Genomic DNA, 21,063 nt, shown 5'->3' with positions numbered 1-21,063 from the left:
GCCTTCAAATTTCAGATGCTCTCAAGATAAATTATTCTGGATTTGTTTATACTGTCACATTTCTTTTGGTTTTTACATGATGCGTAACAAGGTATTGAGCCATAACTAAATGCAATCCTGATAAGCATATTATCAAATTCACCCTTTGGAAAACAGGAATCCAAAGGCGGCATTTGGGTTCATACCAAGAACAAAACCATTTTTAAAAATTCCAAAGAAATGAGGATAAACCACTATTATGTGTTCTGTTTCTTGGAAAGATAAACTAAGAAGCCTTGGATTCAATACTAGAAAACAATCATGAGTCTGACATCGAAACCGCTGACATATTAAAGATGATGAGCCCATCAGACAGCCTATTTAACAGCTTTGCAAACTTTTTGAGACTTTGACCCCCCTTACATACATCTTTAGCTTCTGATAGGCAAGAAAGTATGTTGAATATACAATAGAAACTATATAGACTGTATGTGCCTCATTTAATGAAAAGGAGCTAAATTGAAAAATAGCTATTTTTATAGATTTAAAACTCATTCTTTTAAAAAGCAATTTGGTTGAGAGTTCTTTTTGATTTATTCACAATCTGTCACTCCCACAAAGTAAAATATAATTGCTTGCTCTCTTACCATGAGTCCTTTGAATGTTCTATAAAATGGATCTAGGAGTATGCTGGCTACTGAACAGACTTGTGCTGTGCGGTCCCACCCGTCAGAACAATGGACTAAGACAGTGGCCCTTTCTACCTTCACTGCCTGTAAAGACAAGAAGCAAAAAGTACCATAAGCATCCTTTGCATAGCATGCTGGGTTAATAAATATTTTTGTTAATTTCATGAAATTTTTTTGATTTCCTGTACAATTTCTTCTTGGACCCATAGGTCATTTGGGAGTCTGTTGTTCAATTTCTACACCCTTGAGTAGTTTCCAGAATTTTGCTTGTTATTGATTTCCAGTTTTAATCTGTTCTGGTCTGAAAAGATGCTTGAAATGATTTTGATTTTTAAAAATTTCCTGAGACTTCATTTATGACTTAATACGTGATCTATCCTGGAGAATGTTCCATGTGCTGATGAGAAGAATGTGTATTCTGTAGTTGTTGGATGAAATGTTCTGTAAATGTCTGCCAAGTCCAATTGGTCTAAGGTGTAGTTTAAATCCTGTGTTTCTTGTTGATTTGTTGCCTGGAAGATCTGTCCAATGCTGAAAGAGGGGTGTTCAGGTCACCCACTATTGTCTTACCAGAGTTTATCTCTTTTTTTAGGTCTAAGAGTTTTTGCTTTACATATCTGGGTGTTCCAGTGTTGGGTGCATGCATATTTATGAATGTTATGTCTTCTAACTGGATAGATCCCTTTATCATTATACTGTGGCCTTGTCTCTTTTCATGGTTTTTGGTTTGAGGTCTATTTCATCTGATATAAGAATAGCTACTCCTGATCGTTTTTGGTTTCCATTTGCATGGTATATCTTTTTCTAACCTCTCACTTTTAGTCTGTGTGTGTCTTTATAGTTGAAGTGGGTTTCTTGAAGATAGCATAAAGTTGTGTCTAGCTTTTTAACCCAATAGGTCAGTCTGTGTCTTTTGAATGGGGAGTTTAGTCCATTTATCTTTAGGGTTGTTATTGATAAGTATTGCTTTACTCCTGTCATTATACTGCTTTTTGTTTAGATGTTTTAAATATCTTTGTTCCTCTTTTCCCCTTTTATATTTCATCTTCAATGTCAGTTGGCTTTTTGAGGTGACATGATTTAGCTTCTTTCTCTTTCTTGTTTGCATTTTGGTTTTAATGGCAGGTTTTGCTCTTCTTATAAGTCCATGACAGTGATTATTGTTTTTCCGATTCTAGATGCAGGACTCCTTTGAGAATTTCTTGCAAGGTTAGTCATGTGGTAGTGAACTCCCATAATTTTTGTCTGGGAAACACACTATTTCTCCTTCATTTCTGAAGGATAACCTTGCTAGGTACTGAACATTGGCTGGCAATATTTTCTTTTAGTATTTTGAATATATCATCCCATTTTCTTCTGGCCTTTAAGGTTTCAGTTGAGATGTATGCTGTTAGTCTGTTAGTCTGTTAGTCATATGTGGCTTGATGGTTTTCCCTTCCTGATTTTAGAATTATCTCTTTGTCTTTGAGTTTTGCCAGTTTGACTATAAGATGTCTTGTAGAGGATCTTTTTGTATATAATCTGTTTGGGGATCTTTGGGATTCCTGGATCTGAAGGTCTGCATCTCTCCCTATATCCGGGAAGTTTTCTGCTATTACTTCCTTTGAGTAGGTTTGCAATGCCTTTTCCTTTCTCCTCCCCTTCTGGAATACCTATGATTCGGATGTTTGTGCACTTGAGGTTGTCTGCTAGCTCTCTTAAATTTTTTTCATTTTTTAAAATTCTTTTTTTCTTTTTTCTTGTCTGCCTGGGTTATTTCAAAAAGATCATCTTCGAGTTCTGAAATTCTTTCTTCTGCTTGCTCTAGCCTGCTGCTCAAGCTTTCTATTCTGTTTTTTATTTCACTGAGGGAATCCTTCATTTATTTTTTAAGGTATTAATCTCTTTGTAAATTTCCTCCTTCATATCCTGGATATCTCTTCTTGTTTCACTGTGTTCTCTAATTGATCCTTCTCTTATCTCTTTGAGATTTCTTAAGATCAGTGCTTGGAATTCCTTTCAGATATCTCAAGGGTTTCCCACTCTATGGGGTCTGGTACCTGAGAACTACCATATTCCTTTGGTGATGGTGTCATATCTTCTTGTTTATTTGTAGTTCTAGTACTTTTTTCATTGTTGTTTAGTCATCTGGTAGGACACTTGTTTCTTCTACTACTCTGGAGTAGGCTATGAGGAGATAGACTTCCTCTATTTGTAGGCTCTGCTGGTGACTCTTGTATCAATGAAGTTGAGTGTGAGGTGGGCTGCCTTGGTTCCTGTTCAGTAGGTGGGCAGGTCTGTCTGGGGTTTGGGTGGGTGTGGGTGGGCCTACAACTGTGTCAGAATTGGTGTGGGGAACGTTGCTCACCTGGGCTCTGGCTTGGTCAGTGGGTGGACCCCTTTGGGGCGTGGGCAGGCATTGGCAGGCCTGTGGCTGCATCTGGAGTCAGCACATGGGACCGGCCCTCACCTGGACCCTGGCTTGGTCAGTGGTGGGCTGCTGTGGTTCCTGTTCAGTAGGTGGGCAGGTCTGTCTGGGGTTTGGGTGGGTGTGGGTGGGCCTACAACTGTGTCAGAATTGGTGTGGGGAACGTTGCTCACCTGGGCTCTGGCTTGGTCAGTGGGTGGACCCCTTTGGGGCGTGGGCAGGCATTGGCAGGCCTGTGGCTGCATCTGGAGTCAGCACATGGGACCGGCCCTCACCTGGACCCTGGCTTGGTCAGTGGATGGGCCTGCAGCTGCATCTGGGGTCATGGGACCAGCACTCACATGGGTGCTTGCTTGGATGGTGGGCAGCTTTTTTTTCTTTAGGAACGAAAAGATATTTGAGCACACTTCTGAGGGAAGAAACCAGTCAAAAGGAATAGGTTGAAAATTTAGGAGAAAGAGAAAAAAAATTTAGGAGAACTGACAGAGCTGGTTCCTTGTAGAAGTAGGAGGGGATGAGATTTAGAATACAGGTAGAGGGAGTAGCCTTACACAGAAGATGGGACATCATGTCTGCTGAGATAGCAAGGACATGAAAAAAGCTGGTAAATAGTTGGAAAATGAGGTATCACCTTGATTTTTTCATGAAGAAGACGTGTTTGAGTACATGCTTACAGAGAGGGGAATAACAGTAGTGCAGCCAGCTTGAAAGCAAGGTATAGATTAGGAATACCTCCTTGGTAGAACATGACTGAGACCCAACCAGGACACATAAAATAACTGCTATGTGGCCCCTAAGACGACATGACTTGAGCTTAGATTATAGACCATAAAACTATGACAGTATCAATTAACATGTCTATGGGATTTATTTCTTTGCAGCAAGGCTTAGCAGTCAGGGTGTAAGAACAGAGAATGACTGTGGTTAGCAGGGCAGGTAGAGTAGAAGGATAAAGGGCAAGATGGAATGAATAAGGTGCTACACTACCATGTCTTAGTAAATAGGGAAGAAGGAAGAAGAGGAGTTAAAAGTGTAGAGGTTTCCATGAGATAGAAGAACCATACTAGCTGGAATAAGGATGTGAGAGCTACAGTATAAAAGCTCAAAGAACTATAAGTACAGAGTGTTTGATATGTTGTACATGGACATTCAAATTTCCTAGAATGAGGGGAAGAATAAGGATGGAGAAGGTGGTGAGGCTGTTCCCAAAGTCCCTACTGGAGGAGGGAGAGTAACTAGGAGGGTACAGGATAGTACAGCTAACTGAAATAGATATGAAAGGAGTAAGGAGCTTTGTAAGAAGCAAGAATAATATTGAACTTGCTCTGGGCCCTGTGGTTCATGGGGTATAATAGAATGAGTGACCTTTGTTGTAGGGATACAAGAAAAATGGCATTCCTAGAAAGGTATTGAGGTTGCAGGTAAGAAAGAGAAGTTAAAGAGATCTGGAGAAAGGTTTCTCAACTTCTATAACTTCTAAGCTAAGCAGACATGTCAGGTGGTATCAGACGCCTAAAAGCAGCAACTATACTCATTTTTTAGGTCTCCAAATGGAGTGAAAAGTCACTGGTGAATAGGAAAAGATGCTTAATTTTACTAATGATTATGGAAATACAAATTAAAACATGATATAAAATTTATCGCCTATCACATTGACAAATATTAAAAAGACTGATAATAACCATTATTGGCAATGTGGAAAAACAGTCACTGTTCGTAGGAACGGAAACTGGTACTACCCATTTGGAAAGCAATTTGAAATATTCATACTCTTTGACTCAGAAAATCCACTTCTAAGAATATCTAGCTATATAAAGTATACGTTTAAGGGTATTTGGTGCATCAGTTTCTGCATTAGTAAAAAACTGGAAAAAACTAAATTCCCCATGAACAGGGGACTATGGTAAATTTCCACAGTGGACTATTATACAGTCACTGAAAAAAATGAGGTAGTATTAACTGAATTGACCTGAAAAATGTCCATTATACATTAAGTACAAAAAGTCAGTTGCTGAACAGTATGCCCAATATGACCCCACTTTTACAAAGTAATAATATATGTAAGTGTATATGCTGAGAAACTCCAGAGCTGCAGTGTCCAGAATGGTAGTCACTAGCCACCTACAGCTATCTAAATTTGATTTTGTTAAAACCAAGTAAAATTAAAAACTCAGTTCCTCAGTCTCACTAGCCATATTTCAAGTGCTCAATTGCCACATGTGGCTAATGGCTATTATATTAGATAATACAGATTAGAACACTTCTATCATCACAGAAAGTTCAAATGAACACTGCTGATAGAGAGACACAAACATTAAACCATTAACAGTGATGTGTATGTGTAGTGGGGCAAACTATGAGGAATGTTTACATTTTATGTTATATATTTCTGAAAAGTAAACTACTTTGATATTGTACATACATTGCTTTTGTAATTAGATGAAAGAAAGAAAGAAAGATTGTTTTAAAAAGAAAGAGAGAAAAAAAAGTAGCAGTGTGTTAGAGAACAGCAAGAAGTCCACTATGGCCAAGTTGAGGCAAGACTGTGAAAGATTCTGAACGTCAAGTTACAGGGTCTTACAGACAATAGAAAAGGGAACCACTAGAGGATTCTGAGCTTAAACTGACATTATCAGATATGTTCAAGAAAAATGACTTTAGAGACAATTTGGTCACCAAACTGCGGAGCAAGTAAAGTAGCTAGACGGTTATTATAGTACTTTGGTCAAGGGATGGAGAATATCTTAACTAGGAAAGTAGCAATAGAGACTGGGAAGAAAAGGTTAGATTTAAGAAACACTTCTAAAGTAGAATTGACAGGACCTGGCAATTGCCAGATGGAGGGAAAGAGGGAGAATTCAAGGATGACTGAAGTTCTCAAGCTTGGGATACTGGACAGGTGGTGATAGAGACAGGGAGCACAGGGAGCCTATCATTTTGGTCCACTCATTTTAATTCAACCAATATTTATGAGGCTGTACTGTCTATAAAATCTCCCTCTTCTCCATCCTCACTTTCTTTGGTCTAATAAATTTGGTTTCAGAAAGGGAATACAGATGTATGGGTGCAGGATATATGAAAAAGGAACAGTACAAATAATGGTCATAACAATGGGCTTGAAACAACTTACAGGGTCACAAAGGAAACACTAATACCATGTTACAATGATAAGTGTAGGCAATAGGACTAGGAAAGCAAAAAGCAGTAGGGCTGGACATTTAAGACAGTTAATTACATATACTCTTCAAATATTTTAAGCCAGAGGCTATATATATCATTACTTTCAACTAAGAAAATGACAGCAGAGGGGTAAAAAGCCCTTCTCTCCTTTTCTTTACTTCTACCAAATGTGGGTGGGGTGAAGAAGGAGAGTTTTCATGTAGAAATATATAAAAACAAAACTTCAAAATGAGAAAATATGTACTCTGAATTTCTTTCTTTCTTTTTTTTTCCAAAAAAATTCACCTAACAGGATACAGAGGCCAGGGTCTAGAGGTCAGAAAATAAGAGAGTCAGCATAAAGATGGTAAAGCCTGCTAGACTGCATTTAGAGGCCGACCTATAGAAAAAAGTCTGCTTTGTACTCAGAACTCTGAAAACCCATAGATACACAAGTTTGCATTTATTTCACACCCATTCTTACTTCCACTTCATACCTTAGAATCAACAAAAAAATACATTGTAGAGTAACAGAGCTGGAAGGACCATTAGAGATTACCTAAGAGTTTTTTAAAAATGAGTCCAGGGGTCTGAAGATCTGAAATTGAGGTCCATTTTCCGTATGTATAGTCATATGTGCATTTTTCCAGGGGGTACAGGGATAATCACATACCTAAAGAGTCCTGTGGGCCCAAGAGTTACATCATTAGATTCTAGTCTGACCACCTTGTTTTACAAATGGAGAAACTGAGGCCCAGAGAGGGAAAGAAACTTGCCCAAGGACACATAGTGAATTAGTAGCAGAGCTGAATACAGAAACTAGGTTTCTCTTCAATATTCTTCCCATCATAGCACACTACTAACTCAAGAAATCCCATAATTAAAGTCAGTGCAAATTCTTAGAAGTCCTCATTATTACCTTTGTAATGAAAATTCCAGCATCCATAATGGCTTTAATGTGTCTCAACCACCCTGAGCTCTCCAGGCCACTAAGAAATTCGCTCATTGTTGGAGTTTTCAATTCACAAACTAAGGTAGAAAAGGAAGCAGAGATTGAAATTCACAATCACCTCAGTTTATCCATCAAGAAATGGGAGAAAGTGGATCCCCATTTTGCAAATGAGAAAGTTGAGGTATAAAGTGTTAAATGATTAGTTGGAAACCATGCAGTGAGTCAGGGACAGGACTAGGGCTAAAGGCTACCAATCTCTCAAAGAGTGGGCCTCTGCTTTCTCAAGTTGTAGAACTTTCCTCCCCAATCCCCAAACCCTCAGATATCTCTCCAGAAGACTGAGTTAGCAGCTACAGGAAAACATTCACTTCTCCTCTGATTAGAAAACACAATCAATCCCCATCCTAATCCCACCCACCCATCCTAACTCTGCAGGCCCTTAACATCTGTCTCTACTCCTACATTCCCATCTACTCCCTGCAGCCAGCCCTGTGCTATCTCAACAGGTTGAAAAAAAAAATTACCAGTTAATTTTCATGCACTTTGCACTGTTCATCCAACAGAGGGCAATCTTTTGCCTCAAAAATCTGTAAAACAAAGTCCTCTTCTATAGAATATTTTAGGGCAAAAAAGTACAGAGGAAGAGACCCAAGGAAGAGGGACACTAATATCCTAAAAGGAATGCAGACTAAAGAGACAGGATCTGATAAGGGTGGTGTGAGAGAGGGGTCCTGGCAGACTACACCAGTAAAAAATTGAAGAAAAGTGAGGAAGAACAGGGAGTTCACTAAAGAAGGCAGGTTTTCACTATCTCTCCCTGAGTTGGCATACCACATCATAGAACCCCAGGTAGTGGTTTTAGGAGAAATGTTCTAAATCCAAGAGTACTGTAAGGCCCTAATCCCACCTTGCCCCCATTGTGACCCCAATTATTTTGTAGTGATGACAGATGACCAAAATTGTCTGTTATTAGCTTTATTCCTTTGAGGTCTAAATTCAACTTCTCCATCAGCACAGTGATGAAATCAGACTGACTCTCTATAGCTGATTATATAATTTGATTTCTTACCTTGAGGATGATGAAATGAATCCCAAATTCATTAATACTTATGTTGGTCTACCAACCCCTGAAAACCAGCTTCTGTAATTCTACAGAGAGAAATGATTTCCACAGGACCTAGACCCAGATGGACTTTACCAAGTTATGAAACTAAACATCATATCTTAATCTCTCTGCCAGACCAACGTTGCTATGATTCAGTACTATGTAAGCTAGATTCATACTACAGTTAAAAACCTTACCATTTATTAACTCTGCTTGCCTGCTTGTTTTTCTGTTCCACCCCAAATCAGGCATGCATTTTGCTTACATAATAATGTAAAGCTACAGACTCTGGCCTAGCCAGGGTGAAATCCCTGTACCTTCCAAGAGTTTCTGCAGGCTGCTCCGCATCACATGGATGTTCTCAATGCCCATGAACCTGAAGCGAATGTTGGCATAGTTGTCTTCATTTTCATACCCCTTCCCGGCTGCTCGATTGGCCATGGCATTCAACTGCAATAGCAGAGGACACAGTAGAGCAAATAAACCAGATGATGGAAGAACGGGGTTCCCTAATCTCAGTGCCTCATTCCAAACAGCTTTAAATTCTATCCATTTTTTTAAAAAGTTAAATCAGACACATTCTGGAATGGAGAGAATTTCACTGGCTTTTAGATCAGGTACCTTAAGTAACAGACTCTTATATGGAAAGAGAGGGAGATCTAGTATTTTTGTTTTATTATTAAAACCCTGTTTAAGAGATGAAGGATATGGCAACTATGAGGATATCAGATTTAAAGAACTGAAATAATAATTTTGAGCTGCCTATCACAAACAAGTGTTTTCTCAGCTGAAAGGGCTTTATACTGAGAAACATAGAAACTTCAAAAATCTTTACAATTGAGAAGCTCTAGAAAAAAGTCTAAGATCTTCAGGGCCGAACGATTTTAAATAGGTATTCTAGAAATATGTCTAAAATGTGACTTTATGAGATAAATGACATTTACTCACTGAAAAAATTGAAATGGAGATACCAATAGCTGTTTTAACACTATATTCAGCTTGTAGTAATTAGAGAATCTCTAGGTGATATAAAGAATGTTGGGCAGGTTAGGGAGTAAATGAGACAGACTTGCGGAGAGGAGATTTTAATACAATAAACTAGAAAGCAGTCAAGATACCTTCTGGGATGATGACCATCTTACTACTTAAGTGATTTTCTGTTGTCTGAACCTTTTTTCACATCTCCCAATATTGTGCATCTCAGAAGGCCAAGCAGCATGTATGTGGACAGGGTGTAGTTTTTACATTAATGGAAAGAAAAGCAAAAACCTCAAAGAACAAACTATTCAAGTTAGTATATTAAGAGGAAAAAAAGTCAACATGCTCAACACATTCTGTTTAGAATGCACAACACCTGTTAAAGGGAAAAAAATGTGATGATAATTTTGATCTTTTACAACACTGACAGTGTCCCTGAGTTTTCATTAAATTAATGACAAAAATCAAAAGAATACCTGTGGCAACGTAAGCAACAGACACCTAGTAGAAAGGAAGTTTGCTATGAGTGATGCTTCAGCAAACAAAACAAAAATTACAGCAGTCCCTACCCAATTCTGGACAGGCCAGATAATGCAGAATAGCTAGCTACATCATGCCAGTATACACTCTTTGGATATATGTGTGGCAGATCTGAAGAACGGCTACATGTTAATATTCAGATACAGAAGAGGAATAATATTTACTGAGCTCCTAATATGTGCCAGACACTGTGCTAGATCCTTTACATATATTATCTCATTTAATCCTCACTACAGCCCCTACAAGGTAGGTACTATTATTATCCCCGTAAGAAAATTGGCTCAGAGAGGTTTTACCCAGGACCATATGGACAAGGGCTGAAGGCAGAATTTGATCCCAGATTTGTCTGACTCCTAAAAACAAAATTTTGTCAATAAAACTACAATATGGTTTCTACTAAAAGTATAGATCCAGGCAACCAGAAGAGGAATATTTCCAGCCAGATATTTCTAGGCCTGTCTTAATTTGCTCAAATTTAAGCAAGAAAAATGTGACATGTTAAAAGGGGCTTTCTGGTGTTGAATGTGAACAAAAGGCACCAACCCTTTAGTTTCTCAAAAGCTTGGTAGGTTTCTCTTAACCAGTTTAAGATCATTTAATCTTGATGAAAGATACTGATTTGATTAAACTCTTCAATCTGAGAATGTCAGAGGTAGTTATGGGGAAAGCAAGATAGCAAGCTACTAAGAAACTGAAGACTGGTGCCTGAGCAGAAAGGGGAATTATTTTCTCTCTTGAGTCCAATCAGTTCTAGGTAGCTCTGGAAAATGGACAGTGAAAGATCACAAAAATGGGGCAGAGAGCTGTCTAAGGCCACTGTCTGGTTTCATGCATATCCAGCTATTCAACTCTGAAGCCAAAATACCTAACTTAGGCTTAGCTCTAAATCACTGATTTAGTGATCACTAGTTAGCAATAAAAACCTCCTAGTCAGCCACACTCCACATGCCAGATTTTAAGCAAAATTATTTCTTTCTGGGGCTTTTTGTGAAAAGGACAACCTTTAAGAAAATGGAATTTGTCCTTTACTTGCTTTGTGGGGCACAAGGAATTCTTCTATCATCCCTTATAGAGCTAGACAAAATGTCGAAGGTCAAGAAATCAATGCAGAGAGGAATTTAGGCTGATACTTAGGTTGATCTGAGGACCTTCCATTCAGTGATATTCACATTTGAAAGGGACAAAGCCTGAAAAAACACATTGGAACAAATCAAGCAGTATCAGGCTCCTTAAAAAGATCAAAGGATTTTGCTAGGTCCAAGTCCACTGCCAAAATAAAAATCCAAGGCAAATTTATGTTCCTGATCTTTTCTTATTCTCTGGGACCAATATTTATTTATTTATTTTTTGTCTCCCTCCTGCCCCCATTTATCTGCTTGTATATTTATTTATTTATTTTTATTAGATCCCACATATAAGTGAGAACATGTGGTGTTACTCTTTCTATGCCTGACTTGTTTCACAATATAATTTTCCCTAAGTCCATCCATGTTGTTGCGAATGGTAGTATTTCATTCTTTTTTATACCAGAGTGGTATCCCATTGTGTAGAAATACAACATTTTCCTTATCCACTCATCCAATGATGGGCATTTAGGCTGGATCCAATTCTTCGCTATTGCAAATAGCACTGCAATAAACATGAGAGTACAGGTATCCCTGTGACATGATGATTTCCATTCCTTTGGGTATATACCCAGCAGTGGGATAGTTGGTCATATGGTAGATCTATCTGTAATTGTTTGAAGAACCTCCATAGCATTTTCCACAAAGGCTAGACCATTTTGCAGTCCCACCAACAGTGTAGAAGGGTTCCTTTTGCTCTGCATCCTCATCAGCATTTATTATTCTCAGCCTTTGGATATTAGCCACCCTGACTGGAGTGAGATGATATCTCAAAATGGTTTTGATTTGTATTTCATGAATGCTGACTAATGTTGAGCATTTTTTCATGTGTCTGTTAGCCATTTGTATGTCTTACTTTGAGAAATGCCAATTCAGCTCCTTTGCCCATTTTTTAATTGGGTTGTTTGTTTTTTTTGATGTTAAGTTGTTTGAGTTCCTTGTATATTCTGGATATTAATCCTTCGTCAGATGTATATATTGCAAATGTTTTCTCTCACTCTGTTCGTTGTCTTTTAACTCTGTTAATTGTTTCTTTTGCTATGCAGAAGCTTTTTAGTTTGATATAATCCCATTTATTTTTCCTTTGGTTGCCTGTGCTTTGGGGTCATATTCATAAAGGCTGTGCCCAATCCTACTTCCTGAAGCATTTCCCCTATGTTTTCTTTTAAGAGTTTGATTGTTTCCAGACATATATTTAATTATTTAACCCATTTTGAGTTGATTTTGGTATATAGTGAGAGGTACGGGTCTAGTTTCATTCTTTGACATATGGATGTCCAATTTTCCCAACACCATTTACTGAAGAGGCAGTCTCTTCCCCAGTGTGTATTCTTGGTGCCTTTGCTTAAGATCAGATGGCTTTAGTGTATGGGTTGATTTCTGAAATCTCTATTCTATTCCATTGGTTGATGTGTCTGTTTTTATGCCAGTACCATGCTGTTTTGGTTAATATAGCTTAAAGTCAGATGGTGTTATGCCTCCAGCTTTATTTATTCATTTATTTACTTATTGCTCACAATTGCTTTGGCTATTCGTGGCCTTTTGCTGTTCCATATGAATGCTAGAATTGTTTTTTCCATTTCTAAAAAAAAATGTTATTGAAATTTTTATGGGGATTGTGTTGAATCTGTAGATCACTTTGGTTAGTAAGGACATCTTCAGAATGTTAATTCTTCCAATCCAAGAGTATGGGATACTTTCCATCTTCTTGTGTCCTCTTTAATTTCTCTCAACAGATTTTGTAGTTCTCATCATAAGAGATTTTTCACATCCTTCGTTAAATTTATTCCTAAGTATTTTATTTTTTTGGTGACTACTGTAAATGAGCTAGCTTTCTTGACTTCTTTTTCTGCTAGTTCACTGTTGGAGTATAAAAATGCTACTGATTTTTGCCTGTTGATTTTGTATCCTGCAACTTTGCTGGAATCATTTCTCAACTCTTTAAGAGTTTTTTTGTAGAATCTTTAGGCTGTCCTATATATAGGATCATATCATCTGCAACCAGGGACAATCTGACTTCATTGTTTCCAATCTGGATGCCCTTTATTTCCTTACCTTCCATGACTGCTCTGGCTAGTACTTCCAACACTGTGTTGAACAGGAGCGGCGAGAGTGGGCATACTGGTCTTGTTCCTGTTCTCAAGGGAAAAGCTTCCAACTTTTCCCTATTCAAGATGATATTGGCACTGGGTTTGTAATATTGCTTTGTGTTGACATACTTTCCTTCTATACCCAATTTATAAAGAGTCTTTATCATAAATGACTTAAATTTTGTCAAATGCTTTTTCAGGGTCTATAGAGATGATCATATAGTTTTTGTCTTTGATTTTGTTGATGTGGTGTACCACATTTATTGACATTCATATGTTGAACCAACCTTGCATCCCTAGGATGAATCCCACTTGATCATGGTGTATAATTTTATGTATGTGTTGGTGTACTCTATTAGCTAGTATTTTATTGAGAATTTTTTCATCTATATTCATCAAAGATATTGGCCTGTAGTTCTTTTTGTTGTTGTTGTATCTTTGGTTTTGGTGTCAGGGTGATTTTTGACTTATAAAAATGAGTATAGGAAAAATGCCTCCATTTCAATTTTTTGGAATAGTTTGGAGAGAATTGGTATTAATTCTTTTTTAAAGGTTTGGTAGAATTCTGCAGTGAAGCTATCTGGTTCTGGGCTCTTCTTTGGTGGGAGACTGCTGATTACAGCTTCAGTCTCTGGCTGTTATTGGTCTGTTCAGACTTTCTACATCTTCTTGGTTAAGTTGTGGTAGTTTGTGTGTATTCAGAAATTTATTAATTTCCTCCAGATTTTCAAATTTGTTGGTGTATAGTTGTTTATACAATTTTTTGTTTCACTGATCTTTTGTATTGTTTTTGGGGGTTTCTATTTCATTTAGTTCTGCTCTGATCTTAATTATTTGAATCCATCTACTAATTTGGAGGTTTGGATTGTTCTTGTTGTTCTAGTTCTTTGAGGTGAAGTATTAGGTTGTTTACTTGCCATTTTTCCATTCTTCTGACGTAAGCATTTAGTGCGATAAGTTTCCCCCTTAGTACTGCTTTTGTAGTATCACACAGGTTTTGGTATGATGTGTCATTATTTTATTAGTTTCAATAAAATTTCTGATTTCCTGTTTAATTTCTTCTTGGACCCATATGTCATTTAGTAGAATGCTGTTTAATTTCCATGTATTGTGTAATTAGCAGACTTTCATTTGTTATTGATTTCTAGTTTCAATCCATTGTGTACTGAAAAAATACATGGAATAATTTCAATTTTTTGAATTTGTGGAGACTTGATTTGTGACCTAACATGTTGTCTATCCTGGAGAAAGTTCAGTGTGCTGATGAGAAGAATGGATACTCTGAGGTTCTTGGATGAAATGTTCTGTAGATGTCTGCCAAGTCCAGTTGGTCTAAAGTGTTCTTTAGGTCTTCTGTTTCTCTGTTGAATTTTTGCCTAGATGATCTATCCAATGTTGAGAGTGGGGTGTTTAAGTCCCCTACTATTATGGTATCAGTGTCTATCTCTTTCGTTAGGTCTAATAATGTTTGCTTTATATATCTGGCTGCTCCAATGTTGGGTGCATATATACTTAAATTGTTGTGTCTTCTTGCTGAATAGATATTTTTATCATTATATAGTAGCCTTCTTTTTTTTTTTATACTTTTGGTTTAAAGTCTACTTTATCTGCTACAAGAATAGCTACACCAGCTCATTTTTCATTTCTATTTGCATGGTATAACTTTTTCCATCCTTTCACTCTTAGTCTATGTGTGTCATTACAGGTGAGGTGAGTCTTTTGAAGGCAGCATATTGCTGGGTTCATCTTTTTAATACAGTCAGTCTGTGTCTTTTGAGTAGGAAATTTAATCCTCTTACATTAAGAGTTTTTATTGAAAGGTGCTCATTTGCTCCTGGATTTTTTTTTTTTTTTTTTGGATGTTTTAAGTATCTGTTTCTTTCTTTCTGATTTACTGTGTTGGTTTCTTGGGATGGTAGATAAACTTCTTTTCTTTTTATTGTTACCATTTTTATCTTGCTGGTGAGTTTTGTTCTTTCTTGAGTATTCATGGTACTGATGGTTGTTTTTCAGGTACCAAACACAGTACTCCCTTGAGAATTTCTTGTAAGGCTGGTCATGTGGTAGTGAACTCCCACAATTTTTGTTTGTCTGAGAAATGTACTATTTGTCCTTCATTTCAGAGTTACTTGAGAGTTATACTCCTTTGGTGGTGTCATATTTTCTTGTTTTTTCGTATTTCTAGTATCTCTCCATTGGTGTTTAGTCATCTGGAAAAGAAGTTGCTCTGGAGTCAGGTAGCAGAGAGAAAGTTCCTCCTGCAGGTGTGTTTTATAACGATGATTGAATGGGATGTTTTAGTATTAGATCCAGGTAGATGCTATAGTGTAGTCTCTGTGAAGGTATTTTGGCCAAATTCAGTGTTGGAGTTGTGTGAGAGTGCCTCTGTGACCTATTACCTAGGACATTTATTTCTTGGCTGAGGTTGGTAACACTATATTGGATCATCAGGAGATAGGCAAGCTCTCAAATTTCGGGGGATAGTGCCTTGGAGTCTTGTCACTCTTAGGTTATAGTGGGTGCTCTTGGGCCAGACTGTTGGCACCATGGCTAATTCACCCTGACACTATTAGGTGCACTGGGGTATACTAGTACTCCTCGATTTGAATGGTTGACTCTGAATGGGTTTTCTCTTTTTTCTTTCCTGTTTCCCTGGGCTCCGCTAATGTCACTCCTTCTGCCTATGCCAATGAGTGGTCACAAGGAAACCTATGAAGTAGTGGTGGCTGCTGTTTTGGCAGCAAGCTGTCCTTATAGCAGCAGTTGCTGTGGGGGAGGCTATCGTGGTCCACTCATTCTGCCATGGTGTCAGCAATAGTCACAGGGAGTGTCGCTGACACTTGGCTGCCTGTCACTCCCTCTCCCTTGGGGCCTCTGCAGCAGTGGAGCAGGCTTTTTGTGGGCAGGGTCACACCTAACTGAGTTCCCACAGAGGGTGCTGGGTTGGGGCCTCTGCCTTGGGGCCTCTGTGGCGGCAGGCCCTGGGACCAAGATTTAAACTGCACTTCATTGAACTGGGAAAAATTTAATCAGATAATAGTGCTGGGTGCTAGAAAATTATTGTCACATAAGCCAAAGACGTTTTGTTAATCATACAGGAGTCAGATTTGTGAACCCTGCTCCTTTTTGTCTTAATACATAATTTAATACATAATTTACAGACAGATATGTTGGTAGTAGTAAGTTTCCGGTGTCCACATTGAAGTTCTTTCTCTGATAGTAAATTTAGACTACAGAAGTTGAATATTGAAAATTTTGGTTGAAGAACAGATTCAGTAAAAAAGATGGGGTGATGTCAGTGATCCCTCATCTTAGGATATCACACTGAGGCAGCAAAGCTAGGTTGTTCAAAGTACCCTCTCACAGCCTTGCTTGGCAGTGAAAGCTTTATAAAAAGAGCTCCAAATGGCTTGCTCAAAAGATTTTACACAGTGTCTGACACAATAAATGCACATACACAAACCTAACTTTCACAATAACACTGCAAGTCTCAACATGTGGGGAAGGGGATTGCAAGAGATAGGAATATCAGAGAAGTCACTGACAGATTGATACCTTTGGTCTTGTGTCTATGACATACATAAACTGGCTTCCTGGGTTCGTTTGGCTAATGGCCTCTAGCAAGAGCTCGTCATCTACACAGCGAGTGTAAAATCCAGAGAGAGGCTGGCTACAGCGGCAAATGGCAGCCTGTAAGGAAAAAGTGTGTCAGTGGAGCAATCACATCCACAGGTGGTCAAAAATCCTCCCTGACTGCAGGTTCAGTGAGTAGAGGAAGAGGATAAGCCAACTCACGATAGTGATAGCATCCAAAGCAAACAGAGATGTGGCTCTAAATCCCAGTCATTTCACTGACACTGGGCTCAGCCTCCCACCTCCCCTGGGCATGTGGCTCTGATTCCCATAACAGTCTTGCAAATCAGACTACAAAAAAATGACATCATGAGTGTTTTCTTAATAAAATTCTATTCCTGATACATAATGGGCTAACTATTTTTCTGAAACTGTCCCACTTTTATAATCCCAGTAATACTGCCCATACTGAACCAGAGGCTTGCAGTGGCAGCATAATTCAAGATAGAGCAAAGAGCTAGAGTGACTTTAAGGGAACACGGTTCACTAGTTTCAGGAGTTAATGCCAAGTTAGAGGGCTAGTTTGTTTCAAGCCATTTTAACATAAAAAAAACATAGCTATTTAACACGCATGTCTGGTAATGATTAGTTAATGAACCTCATTCACTTTGGTGTCATTTCTAAGGAATCTGTTCATTTTGATAGTTTGATACAAAGACACCCAGTTGCATTACTATATTCTTTAACACTTAAATAGTTGCCCACTTGAGCTAACTTGACTATTTGTCTAACCTCAGATTTTAGAGTGAGCACAAGAGGTAAGGACTATTATCACTTCCAACATAAGGGGATTCAAACAGAGAGGAGTCAAGTGCTTTCTTCTTATTACCTTAAATTATATGAAAAGCAGTAAGAAAGAATCAAAGATATCTCTATTTTAGCAGGAGGCTACAGACCCCAAATATCCTTTCAAACAAATAACTCCCTTTTATTCCACAACTTCCCAGAATCCACAGAAAAGGAAAGAAACAAATGAACACACTAAAATGCCACTCAGCATTTGCATAGCATTTTACAACTTACAAAGTACACATATATTTTTCCCTCATGTGACCCTCTCAAAAACCCTCAGAAAGGTTTGAACTGAAGTTCAAAGAAGTTAAATAACTTGCTAGAGGTCACACAGCTAGTAAATGGCAGGGTGGGACATAAACCCAGGTCTTCTAGAGCCAAGTTTAGTTCTCATTAGAGAAGTCTGTGTAACTCACATTGTTCTCTTTGTAGAGATAGGAGAGCACAGGGACACGTTCTTTACTTCTGAACTTTGAACTTCCAACCACCGTTCCTAAGGTAACAGATTTAGGAACCACTATTTCAGGAGGGTAGGTACTGCATATCTAAAAGAAAATAAAGTCAATATTTTTTTTAAATCTTTCACATGCTAGCAGCAGGATGGAATTAGCAATCACTCATGCATTAGCTGGCTGGTATATATCATCCACAAACATCCATTCCTCAGAAATAGAAACAAAAATATCCTTGGTATAAAAGCTTTTCCCAGTATGCTATTATTTTTCAGAAAGGAGGGTACTGAGACATACAAAAACAAAATGTACCTTGAGAATAACTAAAACCATAGGCAGAAACACAAATATAAGCCTACCCTGAAATTCCTACATTTGCCTATAGGAGAAAACAATGTAGATTGTAAATAAGTAAATTAAAATGAATAGATTCAAATGAAAGGCAGAAAGGTGGAAGAGGAGGAGGTAACATGATTTACTCTTTCATAAAATGCATATTGGGTTACTGGTATGCATATCTAGAGGACCTTTAAAACACCAGTCTGGGGGTGGAGGTGCTGACATTTTAGGTGTGACTTACTCTACAAAAAGACTGACATTTTCCCAAATTTATCAGCTTTTAGTGATTACTAAAATGTATCTTTCCAGAGACAGTGACAAAATATTGTAATAGTACAGAACTGACATTGCAAAAATAACTCTAACCATTCCCCTAAGTAAAAAATACCCCCAAACATTTGACAACAGATCAAACCAATAAAAAATGAACAGGCAGTATAAAGGTAGAGCAGATCAAGAATGCTCTACATAACTCATTAAAGTTAATGTTCCCCAAATGTAGACCACTTGAAAAAGTTCTCTACCCTTACTGAGACCTAGACTTTGGAGAAGCAGGTCCTAAAGAGAATAAATGGTGTTCCCTTTTCACCTCAGAAGACCACACATATCCAAAGGACCAATGCAGATATTTCAGACCTCATTTGGGGGACTTAGACATACATGTGAACTGTGAAGAATTCAACCCATCTCTACTCATTCCTGTCAAGCATGACCCTAACAAGCCACCTTACAGATGGCCCTGCAAAGTGATCAATCTTCACTCATCAAGGGCCCAGCTCATCAATCTTCATACCTAGTGAATATTCAAAGCTGTGTTACCAGAAAAACCATTGCAATTACGGTCTTATGACAGTAAAAAGCTGGAAATCAGATCTAACAATTCAGGGATAACATTTAAACACCAATGATTGTGCAAAATTTATCACAGCAAGTCTAACTACTATCCTTAGAAAGGCCTACTTGCAAAGCTGGTACATGGAAACTTGGATTTCAGGAGGGTGTCCGTCATTCCCTAATTGGTTTGAGTGGTTCACTGTGCTCAAACTGTTTATACAAACAATGTGGTTTATGCTGAACACCTGATTTCCTTCTGGGCATCTAGAATTTTGGTATACACTAGGCAAAGGGTACCTATGTGAACAGCCCCCAATAAAAATCCTGGGAACTGAGTCTCTAACGGGCTTCCCTAATATACAACATTTCACACATGTTGTCACAATTTGTTGCTAGATAAGCATGTCCTGTGTGACTCCACTGGAAGAGGACTCTGGAAGCTTGTACCTGGTTTCTCCAGGCTTTGCCCCAAGTGCCTTCTCCCTTTGCTGATTATGCTTGGTATCCTTTCACTCTAATAAATCACAGCCATATGTATGACTATATGCCAAGTCCTGTGAGTCCTCCTAGTGAATTACAGAAACTGAGGAATGGTCTTGGGGATTCCCAGCACACTTGCCAGACCTCTACATTCGGCCCAGAGCTCTTTCTTGAGATCCAGACCCAAATGGTTGATATCAAATACTTGATATGTTTTTAATCACCCTGCACTCAAGTCTAAAACTGAAGACATTGTCTGCCCCTCTTCTGTGGTCTTTATCTTGGCTAACATAACTAATACCCACTTGGTTACAGAGCCAGAAACCAGGAAACCTGGGATGCATAATAGACTCCTCCCCTTTCCCCAGCCACATTTAATCTGTGCCCAGGTTCTTTCAGTTCTACTACCTAAATATCTTTTGAAACCATCTACTCCTCTCCATCTGCAGTTATTGCCTTAGTTCCAGTTCTCATCACTTCACACATCATTCTCCTGCATCCTTAGCTTCAGCAAACTAATTCTCCACATTAATAACAAAGTTATGTTTCTAAAATACAAATATACTTATGTTCCTTTCCAGCTTAAAATGTTCTAATGGTTCTCAACTGTCGTCAGGATAATATTCATATTTTTAATTTCTCCATGAAGCCCTTCATGATCTGGCTTCACTTCCTGACCTCCCTCCTTCTCCCCCTGTATAAATTAGGATAGAGTTCCTTCACAAGGCTGTTCCCCAAAGCATCAGGCTGTTTCTGGCTTCCTAGGCTAATTTTCATACCCCTCATCTATGCTCCCATAGCACCCTATGCTTTAAGACCATGAGACCTCTGACTCATATATTTATATTTATATGTATATATACATTTATATATATTTATACACCTTTTTTCAAAACATTTTTTGCTGATATTGTCATTTTAATTAAACAAAAAGGATAACGACAATGACAAAATTACCTCATAGCTTCTGTTGGCATCAGTTATGGTCCAGTACCTGTTGGGTATTCCCATACGCTCAAAGTCTGATATTGGGTCAATGAGTTTCCATCCATTTTCCCTCATCTCTTTTGAGGATTTGGGGTTATAAGAAAAAGCATAAAGATCTTCAGGTAGTGCTGGAGAAGAAGTACAAATAGGCATAGAAACAAAGTAATAATGAGTGAAACTTAATCACCAAACAATGCAAATAAAGGCTAGATTTCCTTCTCTCAAAGGGAATGTTTGCCAAATGCCCCAGAAAATGACTATTTTGTGTACAAGTTTGCTTTTATGTAAGGAATAAGAACTAGAACATTGCTTTCAGTCTTTCTTTCAAAAATTTTTTATGTTTTTGGGCCGGCCTGTGGCTCACTCGGTAGAGTGCGGTGCTGGTAGCACCAAGGCCCCGGGTTCAGATCCCACATAGGGATGGCCGGTTCGCTCACTGGCTGAGCGTGGTGCTGACAACACCAAGTCAAGGGTTAGGATCCCCTTACCGGTCATCTTAAAAAAAAAAAAAAAAAAAAAAATT

General features: G+C 38.2%; 1 protein-coding gene across 1 annotated transcript in view; it reads right to left on the bottom strand.

Annotated features, from left to right (window-relative positions):
* The window catches only part of MTMR8 (myotubularin related protein 8), a gene marked incomplete at its 3' end in the record, with an annotated part of 74,854 nt that overhangs the window by 7,013 nt on the left and 46,778 nt on the right, over positions 1-21,063 (bottom strand). Inside the window, exons 4-9 of the mRNA XM_008577764.1 lie at positions 20,511-20,668; positions 17,865-17,993; positions 16,579-16,713; positions 8,609-8,741; positions 7,154-7,263; positions 627-752 (exon numbers count right to left, since the gene is read on the bottom strand). Of these exons, the coding sequence (XP_008575986.1) occupies positions 627-752; positions 7,154-7,263; positions 8,609-8,741; positions 16,579-16,713; positions 17,865-17,993; positions 20,511-20,668 (791 nt within the window). The remainder of the gene's footprint in view (positions 1-626; positions 753-7,153; positions 7,264-8,608; positions 8,742-16,578; positions 16,714-17,864; positions 17,994-20,510; positions 20,669-21,063) is intronic.

The sequence above is a fragment of the Galeopterus variegatus genome, unplaced genomic scaffold (genome assembly GCF_000696425.1).
Source record: "Galeopterus variegatus unplaced genomic scaffold, G_variegatus-3.0.2 Scaffold1573, whole genome shotgun sequence".
NCBI classification, from domain to species: Eukaryota; Metazoa; Chordata; class Mammalia; order Dermoptera; family Cynocephalidae; genus Galeopterus; species Galeopterus variegatus.
Note: the sequence above shows the minus strand (reverse complement) of the source record. Positions and strands in the feature narration are given on the sequence as shown.